The following is a 12,916-nucleotide window of genomic DNA, read 5'->3' on the forward strand; positions in this document are numbered from 1 at the left end:
AATTAGTGCCTTTTGCAATGTATTATGCCATTTCCATATGGTGAGCTTGGAAGTTATTCAACTTTCCTTAAGTCTTGTCCTCTACTAACCTAAAATGTATAGAGTGAAGCAGGGTGAGATGAGAACCAGAAGTAGTGGTTGCTGAGATTCAATTCCTGTTTCCTGCTGAGCATGCTTGAGCTAGCTGCCTAATTTCTGTGTGCCTTCCTATTCACTATTTTGCAAAAGGGAAATAATAATGTCTGACAACTACCTCAGACAGATGTCAGATGGATTCATGTGCTAAGAACTATAAAGGTTTGTGATAGATAAGGTCAAAATATATGAGGTATTTTAAGAGGATTGCAAAGTGGTCAGATTAGAATGCATGATGGTATGACTGTATCTATATGTAAATAACATTAAAAACTATACTTATCCATATTAAACTCTTTAGAAGGGGGTATATCCATGTCATGTATGTATCTACTAATGACTCATTCACAGAGTACATTAATGTATACAAAACATTATCACTAGTGAGGAAACTGAACGTCATAAAGATTTGGCTATGTAGCTAGGATCACAGAGTATAGGAGCTTAGGACTCAAACCCGTTTTTTTGTTTTGTTTTGTTTTGTTTTACTCCAAATCCAGTGCTATCTTTCGTAGCTACACTATCCACAGGAATAACTTTGCCACATTAAGTAGGATTACTTGAAAATCTCTAAATAGTTTCAATAAGCCTCCAAATTGTCTGACTAGGAGTTACAGTGCCACGAATAAACTTGAGTAATGATAAAAATGTTTCAGTGACATTGTGTAAAACATCTTTTCAATAATATGTCAATGTAGACTCATTTTTCTCTTCTAAAAGAACAGAATTTCATTTTTGAGACCAGAACAGAAAAATTATATCTAATCATACCTTTCTGCCAACAAGGAACGATTAATTTTTCCATAATAGAAAGGTAAAAGTCATTTTCGTAACTCACCATAGACAGTCAGTTTGATATCCTTGCTTTGTTTGCCAGCTGCATTGGACACACTGCACTGATACCTCCCTTTGTCACTTCGACGTACATTCTTTAGATACAGAACTTGTCCTTTGTCTAGAAGTTCAATATTTGGATCTCCCAAAAATAAAGGCCTGGGGAAAAGATAGTTTTCATGTCATTTCATGATTCCATTTACAATTCTCCAAATATGTATTTCTCCATTCTTAAGCACAACCAAAATTTTTAACAAAGTAGCTAAAGAAAACTGATAACAAAATACCGCATTCAAAAGCGGGAAAAGGTGTTCTTCTATAATGATAACTAACATCTATGCAGTGCTTTAAATTTTGCAAAACTCCTTACTCATCATGTTTCACCAGAGTCTTACAACAAATCTGTGAGATAGGTGCTATTATCTTCATTTGCAGAGGAGGAAACTGAGGCAAAGAGAAGTTAAGTGATTCTCCCCAAAATACACAACTAATTAGTAAATGACATAGGATTTGAATTCATATCTTCGAGACTCCAAGTCCAGCACTCTATGCACTACATGAATTAGTTGTCATATCCTATTTTGATATGGAAATACTCCAAATTTCTTGAAGACTACACTGGAAGTATACAAGCTCTGCCACAATCTTTCAATGTGGAATGAATTTGAGTATGACTCTGGCAGTGAACTGTCAAGTGAGGGCTAGCCTAGCCAAGTTTAAAATTCTGGCCACTACAGGATAATTTTTTATCTGGGGTAATGCATGAAATCTATTGAGGTTTAAAAGGAAGGTTTTGTGACCTATACTGACTACTCCCTCTTCCTAACTTTCATATTACTATTGAGAGCACCACCACACTCCCAGACATATGGACTCACAACCTAGCTGTCACGTCTGACTCTTCATTCTCACCTCACATGTTCAATCAGTGGCCAAGTGCTGATGTTCCTATTTTTACACCTCCGATGTGTGCCCTTTTTCTCTCCTCTGGTACTGCCACTAAGCTGTTATAGACCCTTATCATCACAAACCTGGACTACTAGAATAGCCTGCTCTGTAGTCTCCCTGACTTAAGTACCTCCCCACTGCAGCTCATCCTCTGTTTAACTATAAAATGATCATCTTAAAGATCAAGTCTGACCGTGCCAAGCCCCAATAAAACCTGGAAACTACCTTGACGATGTATGGTTAGAGAGTGAGGAATCAAGGATAGCACGTAGGTCATAAACCCAAGCATCTAGGAGAGATAGTGATGCCCTTGACAATAATAAGGAAATTAAGAAGAGAAGGTCAATGTATGCCACAAATACTTAATTTCTGGTCTTGGTAGAAGAGTTCATAAATTGATCAAATGAGATAATTTTTGTAAAGTGCTTAGGACAGTGCCCAGCACATAGTAGGTGCTTAATAAATACTTGTTTCCTTCTTTCCTATTCAATAAACTCCTGTAGTTCTCCATTAGTTTCAAAATCAACTCTCTTTAGTTTTTAAAGACCTTCATAATCTGAGCCCTTCCTACCTTCCTAATCTACTTGTGCCTTACTTTTCTCTCTATACTCTTATGATATGTTGATACTGGATGCCTCCTTGCTCTTCCACAAACATGACATTCCATGTCCCAACTCCGCCTTTTCAAGTAGCTGTCCTTCATGCCTGAAATGCTCTCTCATTTCCTCTTTCTAGCTTCCCTGACTTCCTTCAAGTCTCAACTAAAATCCCATCTTCTACAGGAAGCCTTTCCTGGTCCCACCTTAATAACAGTGCCTTCCTTCTATTGATATCTCTAATTATCCTGTATATATCTTGTTTGTACCAAGTTGTTTGTGTATTGTCTCCCTCATTAACTGACTTCCTTAGGGGGAAGGAATGTTATTGCCTGTCTTTGTATTTCCAGCTTTATGCATAGTGCCTTACACAATTAGGAGCTTAATAAATTTTTGTTGACTTGATTGCATTGGTAAACTCTTCCACCAATTTACCAAAGTATTTAAAAATGTGAAATTCTAACATCTGCTTACCAATGCGCATTAGGAAATTATTGCTTAAGGGTTGTTTCTGGGGTTGAAACTATTCTATGATAAGTTAAACAGTATTAAACTTTATAGGGGCAGTTAGGTGGCAGAGTGGATAGATGGTTGACCTTAGAGTCAGGAAGACTTATCTTTCTGAGTTCTGAGTTCAAATCCGGTCTTAGACATTTACCAGCACTTACCAATTGTTTGCCTTGGTTTCCTCACCTGTAAGAGAGCTGGAGAAAGAAATGACAAACCACTCTAGGATCTTTGCCAAGAAAATCGCAAATGGGGTCATGAAGAGTCAGACAACAAAATTAAGCCTCATATAATTTGGACATTTTATAGTCACATTTTGCTTTCCATTTTTTTTGGCTTTCCCCTTCAAAATGTGTTTCAGTATCCTACATCATTTAAAATAACTGAAGGATTAAGAGATTCATGTTATGATAGCTGTAGACCATGCAGTATTCATTTTACATGGTAACAGCTATTAAAATGCCTTGTATGTATATAGCACATAGGTCCCATATGCAAAAATCATCATGTCCCAACTTTGCCTTTTCAAATAGCTGTCCTTCACGTCTGAAATTCAATAAGTAATTTAAATTAAAACTAAAAATTTAAGCAGTATACAAGCAAAAAAAAAAAGCAGAATATTTTTAGTGTGAGAGACTGGATTTAAATCCTAGTGCTTCCACCACTAACTCTATGCCTGGACAAGTCCTTCAGTCTCTCTAGGAATCAGTTTCTTCATCTCTAAAAAATGAAAAGATCAAGGTTAGGGACATGATTATATCTTTAAGTTATCCTTCTTCCCTAAATCCTATGATCTTAAGAACAATTTCATAATATATTGAAATTTCTCAGAAGAAAAAGATTTAAAAAACTTTATGGAAATCCTTCTGTAAATTTCACAAAGACATTTGCTGGTGATCACAGTTTGATGATTCTTAGTATCTGGCAGCAGTTTGCACTTTAGCATTTAACACAGCCCTGTGATGTAGCTCCAAATTATTCTCAGATTATCAAATAAGTAAAATAATGAATGGCAAATTAAGAATACATACAGATAAACAAATAAAATCAGAATCCTTTTCTCCTCAACATAGGTCTTTACTTGCTCTTGTGTGCTGCTACTTTTGGAAGGGATTTTGGGGGAGGTGGATATGGCAGTAGTAACTAGATCTGTAACTTTATTATTATAAGAAATTCCCTCCATGAAAGCTTATCTACGAAAACATATCTGCTCTGGAACTTGAGTCAGCTATTGTGTCAGAGGACAAATCTGAACCAAGGTTTTCCTGACTTCAAGGTCAGTTCTCTACATCATCAGGCTGCCTTATTTAACCACACGATATATTATTGGGTTTTCCATTAGTGAGAGACTAGAAAAGAATCTTTGATGGAAAAGAGGTTAATTTCCCTTCACCTTAATTTTTTTTAATAACACTGTCTGTTGGAATGATATATTTTTTCTTTGAATTCAGGACAATGGGATTTATTTTAGTTGGATAAACCACTTGTCCCTATACCCTTTCAAAATTCTGCTGTTTCTAGCAAGAGAGCAAAGGATGATGGTGTATAGGCAAGAAAATATGAAAAATTTAAACTTGCCTCACATGTACCATCTTTTTAAAGTGATAGATGATTTAAAAAAAATAAAGTGATAGATGTTTTGGAGTAGTATTATTTTAACAGAGAATTTTTAAAGGGGGGTAATATTAAAAATTTTTAGTTTCTTTGTATTTTAGCTCAGTGTATGATTTGTTTGAAGTTCCTTGATGGCAGGAACTGTTCAGATTTTTCTCTGTATCTCCATCACTTGGTAGAGTGCTTAGCACATAAATGCTTAAGAAAAGCTTATTGCTAACAACAGGGAAAGTGAGGCCTGTATGGCTTAGCTTTTATTCATCAGGACTCTACTGATTTGGATCAGTGCAACCATTTGAGTCTTGTTGAAATCCATACCTCTTCTAGAATTCTGAAGTGGCCACCCATAGGTTCTGCATGGGTCATAAGATGGCATTTTTTTCCTTCTACAGATGGCATTTTTTTCCTTCTCAAGTGTTCATTCTAATATTATTGCCAAATCATAGGGGTTTTTTGGTGACAATTTGATGTCCTTATATGTGAGAAAAAACACAGTCATATGTGAAATTCTTCATGACTGATCATTAGTCTGTCATTAACATCTATCTCATTAGTGGGTAAAAGTTTGGTTTTATTTCAAAAAATCACCTGGCACCATTTATAATGTACTCTATAAATTTTAAGCATGAAAGGCACCCAATATATTTAAGATTACTTTCAAGAAGCATCAGTCTAATCATACCACATGTGTCAAAGTAATAAATGAAGGGAGGAGGTTTACAATGCTTCCTTACATTATGCCCCTTCATAGGTGGCACAGTGCATAGGGAACTGGGCCTGGGGTCAGGAAGACCTGAGCTTAAATATGGCTTTAGACACATATTACTTGTGTGACTCTGGGCAAGTCACTTAACATCCACCTGACCCATTTTCCTTACCTGTAAAATGAGGATCCAATAAGATAATATTTGTAAAGCGCCTGACACACAGGAAGAGGGGTATGTAAGTGTTATTATTATTCTTCAAATAATTATACTTTATCAGTAGAGGCTTTGCTGCAGACAAAGAAGAAGTACTTACTTGCCATCTTTGAACCACTGAATAGCAGGAAACGGAGTGCCTTTGACCTGACACTCAAGGCTGGTGTCATGGTTGAGAATAACCGAGACTTCACTTGGAAAATTGGCACCTATTATGATGGGTGGAACTTGAACAAAGAGATTTTACCATGAGAATCTACAAATTAACACATGGGAAAATAAATGTTCCTTCATCAGTTCAACAAGTTTTTAAAGTTCAAAATGCAAGAAAATAATTCCTTCTCACAATATAGTAGAAGAGCCAAGATTTTAAATGAGAAACTGGAAAAAACTCATGAAAGCTCTTCTGGGGTGATTTATACTTCCTGGACTAACACCTTTGCTCTTAAATCAGATTTTATTTTGAAGAACCATTCAGGCACATGTGTAACAAGGGGATAGGAGGATTGTTTATGAGGAGATAAATTTCATGCAAAATAACTTATTGCTAGCATAACCTCTGGAAATTTAAGAATCCTTGTTATATGAATGACTAAAGTCCTTTCACTTCAAATAGTGTATATCAAGCCACAGTGCTATTCTCAGTTTATCATTACAGATCCTGTTAAAAGCATCTAGTTGATGAATTTTGTGGGAATATGATATACAGAATATCGTATATCCAAAAATTACCCTAGTGCTGAAATCACTAAGCATATTGCACTACTTCTTTTCTTCTCTCTTCATTCCTTTTCTTCCCTTATACCATGCCCCATCCCCCAATAATGTCAGTAATGGTTATTTTCCCCTTATTTGCATTCATCTTTGGTTATACGGTTCTTTCTTGCTTACACAAAAAACAATCCCGATGCCTCCTTTTGGGGTAGACATGATATTGACTTCTTAAAACGTATGCCAGTGGCTGTAGCAGGTTCTTCTAAGCCAGAAAAATTCTGAATAAGAGCCTAGGGATGAATGTTTTATTTGCTGTGCAAGAACTAGTGTAAACATGGAAAGGAATATCGTCAATAGAGGGGCAGTCAGAGATTATTTATAATTCTAACAATAATCATAAGAATTAATTAGCATTCTTTATGTACTATGATGGGTAGTAGAACCACCAATCAGACATACAAAATTTAGGAAAAAAAAACATTTATCGAGTACTTTAAGGTTGCAAAGTTTTTTATACAGATGATCCCACTTAAGCTTTACAACAATCTGTCAGTGTAAGTAGTGTAGGTATTAATATCTTAATATTATGGATAAGGAAATTGAGGTTCAGAAAGGTTATTTGACTTAGATATGGTCACAGAGATAGTAATAATGAAACAGAACTGGAAATCAAGCCTTCTTGACATTAAGTCCAGGATCATTTTCTGATGGCCCATAGTACTATGTCCCTTTTCCATTCGTCAAGTGATAAAAATGGCACAGAGTGCTAAATATTTTTAGATGTCTACAAACATTAACTGCTGATACTCAATGGCAGCCCAAGATAAGGACTTGGTCCTTCCTAAGTCACTGTGGAGTTACATATATGACAGAACTAGAATTTGGGCTGCTTTTCTCAATCTAACACCCAGGATTCCAAACTTATTTGGCTTGCTGTCCTCTTTTCAAAAAAAGTTATCCAGTGTCCCCCTGGAAATCTACTTTATTTAACCCTATAATGCTTTCTTTTTTTTGAAATTTGTATCATTTCAAACTACTACCATTCCCCTGGATCATTCCAGTGCCCCCAGGAGGTACCCACTCTGGGAACCTATGATTTATTCTAACATAATATTATTAAAACTTTTATGGCCTTCAATACTGTAACCAAGCATAAAAGAACATGTCACCAGATTCTAGGGTTGGGAAGAAGAATAAGTCATTGTATATGGTCCCTCTAAGGCAAAAAGATGCTCATTCTTTTCAGTTAATCTCATGCATACCCATTTGGGCACAGCTTTTGTGTGTCTGTAGGTAGGCAATGATGGATAATTTCTAAGAAGTCATTAATGTTGCTTTGATAGTTCATATAGAGAGTAACAGCAACAACTTCAAGATGCTACCATGTAAAAGAATTGGAATAACTGTAACTTTCCATTCAAATTTATTCCCCAACTTGAAGAAAAAATTGTAGCTAAGGGCATCTGGTCCTACATATTCTTTCCCCATCACCAACTCATTCTAATGTAGTCAATTGACATATATGTGGGACTGAGATCTCAAAAAAGTGTTCTGCTTACTAAGCACGGCAATGTTGAAGTCCTTCTCAGAATTGCCAGCGATATTAATTGCTCTGCAGGTATAGCGGCCAGCATCATCCGGAGAAGCTTTGAAGAGTTGTAGCATCTTCCCATTGTGGGTTATCTGGACAGAGCTGCTTTCAGTCACCTTCGGGGTCCACAAAAGATGAATATTATTGGTACACTTCACAGGCATGCAAAGGTCAAAATCAAATTAGAAACTTCACTGGAACAGAAGAACTGACATCTGAATAGTTTATATGATGGTCGTACCTGGACATCATCTTTGTACCACATGATGATAGGAGAAGGATTGCCTGACACTTCACAAAAGAGATTTGTGGGTTGGTTTAGCACTACAGATATATTTGTCACTTGTCCTTTATCTCTGATTTCAGGAGGAACTACAAAAAAGGGAAGCTTTACTTAAACAAATTATTTGATGGTGAATTGCTATGGAGAAAAGTCAATTTCTAAAACATGCATAATTCTTTTTTTTCCTTTCCTCCTAAATACTGAATGGGCTATTAAGAAATTTAAGGTAAATGCTAAGAAGTCTCCCAGCAGTGAAGGGCTGAACATAAGATCAAAGCATTGGCGATATATTAGAATTCTTTAAAAATTTCTTTAATTTGTCTATTTTTTTCTTTTTTATGCTACATTTCTGTTTTATTACCAATTCATTCTGACATCTATTGAATTTTCATTTAATTTATTTACTTATTTAATCTTTTCAAGGAAATTAGCATTTATAACTTTAGTATAAAATTAAATTGGTTCATTGAATCATTATTTGAGTAAAGTGATATTCGCAAGTTTAGGCTAAAAATTCACTGGGCAGATCCCCAAACAACCACTTAGTAAGGATTTGGAATGTTGTAAAATCAGACTCAGCATGATGGACTAAATAAAATTTTTAAATAAGTACTTGAAAAAGACCATGCTTTAAGTCATGAAATTTTTGTATTCTGTGGCAGTTTTACCATGAACTTTGAGATTATATTTTCTTTCTGTAGTTCCAGCTTCATTGGTTGCCACGCAGATGTACTCCCCGTTATCAAAGGGTGTAACTGAAGCAATAACCAACAATGCTCCGTTCTCCAAAATCAAAAGGCCGGGTTCTCTGCCTGTCAACTCTCTGCCATTATGCAGCCATTTGATTGTAGGTTTGGGGGTACCTAAGGAGAAAAAGAAAGTATATTAGACTTTTTTTCAAATAATATAAAAACAGTTGTTAAGAAAATAACTATTACGTTAAGAAGAAAAACAATTATTTTACTGACTATCAATTGAGTACGTAAACATTAGACTATTGCCAGGACATTTGTGGTTTGATGATTTGAAGGTCTTACATTATTCAAAATTCTAATTCCTGGAATGTCTTTTAAGACATGTATCCTTCATTTCAAGTTGGAAGCAAGTTATCTTTATTGATATAATTGAGTGTCATTAGGTAAAAAAGTTCATGTGTTATAGAGAATTAATTTTGACATTTTAAAGAAACATATCGAAAGATAGGTGAGTACACTATATGTCAAAAAAGAACACATACACACCTATCACTATCTCTTAAAGACGTTTCCATGCATGGCATAGGAGGTTTGACTATGACTTTTAATGTCCATTCCAAATCTCACTTTCTATGACTTTTGTTCTGTGAATTTCATTATTATTGTTTTATGATTCTATGACTATGCTGCTGTTCTGATCATTATTAACATGTTTCTCTTTGTTGCATCAGAATTTTTATGGAAAATTAACATATCAGCAAAATCAACGTGCATTTGCCTTGTATGTGGCCTTCAGTCCATGAGATGAAAAAATATAGTCAGGATTTGACTTCCTTCACTGTTCCACACAGAACTTACTTTAAATATTAGAACTACTAAACATACATATATTTTAGTTTAAAAGAACTGAAGAATGTTTTTTCAGAAGTTATAACATTGCAAAAATGAATAAACTGTATAAATTATTCAAACTAGCTCCTCATGATAAATTATTAATAATAGTATTCCATACCTTTAACTGGACATGGAAATGCAATACGTTGGTTGGCCACTCTTTCTTGGAATGGGGTGTTATAAGGAGGATCCAGATCATCTAATGCTGGAGGTTCTATTAAAAAAAAAGAACGTATTAAATATTTATCAAGAATTTACCCCTGAGAAGCACTAGGATAGGTGGTATGTGGTGATACAAAGATATATATACAGCTAACAACCCATTAAATAGAGCACTGGACGTAGAGTCAGGAAGATCAGAGTTCAAATCCTGTCTCAAATACCTATTAGTTATGTGACCCTGGGCAAATCATTGAATCTCTGCCTCTCTTAGTTTCTTCACCTACGAAATGGAGATAATAAAAGCACCTGCCTCCCACTAATCTTGTAGGAAATGAGATGCTCTTTGTAAAGTCCCTTGCAAACCTTAAATCCCTATGTAAATGCGAGTATTACTGCTATCATACCGTGACGTAAGAATGCTTTATACAAAGCATTTATCTCATTTGATCCTCAAAAAAACTTTTTGAAATATGTACTAACAAGCAGGATTTCCCTGACATCACAGATGAAGAAAATAAGTTTGAAATATTCAGTAGCTTGCCTATTTTCACACAGCCGGTGGTAGGAACAAGTTCAAAGAGACCTGTATTCTGATTCCAACTCCAGCATGCTTCCCTACACACTATGCTGCCTCTCAGTAAGCTACAAGATAAGAAATGAGAAAGTCTTATCATATAACTTTCAAGGATAATAAATAATATGCTCCACTCTGCATGTTCTGTAATTTGAACTCGAATTTCTGAGGATCATAATATGCATGAATATGTTACATATACATAAAAACTATATATTATACATCATATCTACATATAGAACTATGAAATTCAGGGTTAGAAGAGATCGTTGTGTACAGTGGTACATAAAGATTTCACAAAGGAGGGGAAGATAGAAAAATATGTATATAGATATAGGTGAATAAATAGACATATACACATGCACAGTAAAATACATGTAAAAATAAGCATCCCTCAGCTAAAATCACAAAAATTTGAGGCAAAAATGGGGAAATTTTTACTTCCTAGAATACCCTTCTTTTATCTACCTTCTCCTTCTCTTTCCAAATCCACTCATCCTTCAAGAATTAGATCAAATCCCTCGTCAGTGGATCCTTTCTGGCCCCTCATTTTCATCACACACATACACTCACACATATCCCTAAATAAATGTCATATCTATCCTTCAATCATACAAAGCAAACTCAACATCAAACATAAGTGACAGCACATCTCTTTTTCTTAGGAATATGATTTGTACAAGTATACCTAACTACAGTTAGATAAAATAGTAATTCCACTAACAATATATAATTTCTCACAAATGTAATATATTTGGTGTTGTAGTTTAGATATGTCAAATATAGAGATTTCATTTTCAAAAATTAAAAATACTAAATATGTTCTAGATGAAAAAGGGTCATATTCACAATCTAATGTTTTTTTCTCTTCTAGTTACATATGGAAGAGACTCCTTTCACTTTTGCCTGTAGAACTGTGCAAAAACACTATGTCCACGAGAAAATCACAATGATTTTTAAGAAATAAGTTAAATATACGAGTTGTCTTCTCTATCCCCACCTTTCTCTATGTAAAAAATTACCTTGAACTTGAACCGTTATCTCTGCCTCATCACTGCCAGCTATATTATTAGCAACACATTTATATACACCAGAATCTGAAAGCTGGACTTCGTCAATGCTCAGTGTTCCATCTGGACTGTTGGTATACTGTACTCCATCAATCACCATGATATTTCCATCTTTAAACCAGGTAAGTACAGGAAAAGGCAATCCTTGGGCATTACAGGAGATGTCCACTCTCTGACCAACTTGTACCTTCAGAAGTCTGGGGCCACGTTGTATCCTTGGAGGAACTAGAAACAACCAAATATATTTAAAATTTTCAAGCAAGGGAACATTATGTAACTTGTTCAATGTCCAACTGTAAGTCTATGGAATGAAAAATTCAAAAATAGAGGACCACTTGTATATAACCCAGAGAACCATTTGACATTCTCAGATAATTTGCTAACTGTAAATGACATTAACTAATATTATAACTGTATCTTTCAGGATGCTATAAATCTTGAAATAGAGAAGCACCAGAGTATACCACAGAGATCTTCCTACAACTAAGAATTAGAAACATGTGGCATTGGAATGAAATATCCCACTGATGCTGAACACTAATGAGATGAGACATTTTTCCTAAGACACAACTAAACACTCTGGAAAACTGTAGGATCCTGGGATTGCTTGGGAATGAAAGGGAGCTTTGGACAATTTGCACAAGGAGGGGAGCCTTCAAAACGTATATGCCAGGATACATATTCACATAACCATCAACACTACTGCATAAGTATCTAAAGTAACCTAAATGTCTAGAAATTATATGGTCCACTCATCATTGTTTGGAATGAAGTTAGCAAAATAATTTTCTACCTGAGACCTTGCTGGAGAGATCAATATAAAAAAAGTTAAATGATTCACATTCTCATAATAATTGATATGATAAACTGTATAAAATATTATAGTTTTAGTATAAAATAAGAACCTATCTCTAACAAAAGCATCAAAAATTTAAAGTGTATAATTTGGGGACATTTCATATAAGGTAATTCAAAAAATGTTTTTCACATCCAGACTACTGAAAATAATTTTATTTTCCTTCATCTTTTCATTACTAATATGCTTTAACTGATTTGTTGAAAAACTTGTGAGTTCATAACATACAACAATTTACTCAAGAAGCATTTATAGCAAATGCCAAGTATACTAAAATAAACAGAATCACAATAAGATGGATGGGGCATTGGACTAGGAGTCAGAGTACTTGGGTTCTAGTCTGGTTCTATCCCTACCTAGTACAATTCAGCAAGTTGCTCCTTCCAGATGAGTTTTCTCATTTGTAAAATAAGAAAAAGAACTAGACAATTTCTAAGCTAATTTCTCTCTCTAACATTCTATGACCATTAGACATATCAAGGAACAATTACATAAATGACATACATACATATATACACAAGTA

At 34.8% G+C, this 12,916-nt stretch overlaps 1 protein-coding gene across 3 annotated transcripts in view; it reads right to left on the reverse strand.

Moving 5' to 3' along the window:
• Window positions 1-12,916, reverse strand: part of HMCN1 (hemicentin 1) — a 487,951-nt gene that overhangs the window by 205,559 nt on the left and 269,476 nt on the right. For all 3 annotated transcript variants that reach the window (XM_072648379.1, XM_072648380.1, XM_072648381.1), the window contains exons 24-30: window positions 11,490-11,762; window positions 9,850-9,945; window positions 8,811-9,005; window positions 8,101-8,231; window positions 7,828-7,975; window positions 5,655-5,781; window positions 974-1,128 (exon numbers count right to left, since the gene is read on the reverse strand). In XM_072648379.1, coding sequence (XP_072504480.1) covers window positions 974-1,128; window positions 5,655-5,781; window positions 7,828-7,975; window positions 8,101-8,231; window positions 8,811-9,005; window positions 9,850-9,945; window positions 11,490-11,762 — 1,125 coding nt within the window. The remainder of the gene's footprint in view (window positions 1-973; window positions 1,129-5,654; window positions 5,782-7,827; window positions 7,976-8,100; window positions 8,232-8,810; window positions 9,006-9,849; window positions 9,946-11,489; window positions 11,763-12,916) is intronic.

This window comes from Notamacropus eugenii, chromosome 2, assembly GCF_028372415.1.
Source record: "Notamacropus eugenii isolate mMacEug1 chromosome 2, mMacEug1.pri_v2, whole genome shotgun sequence".
NCBI lineage: Eukaryota > Metazoa > Chordata > Mammalia > Diprotodontia > Macropodidae > Notamacropus > Notamacropus eugenii.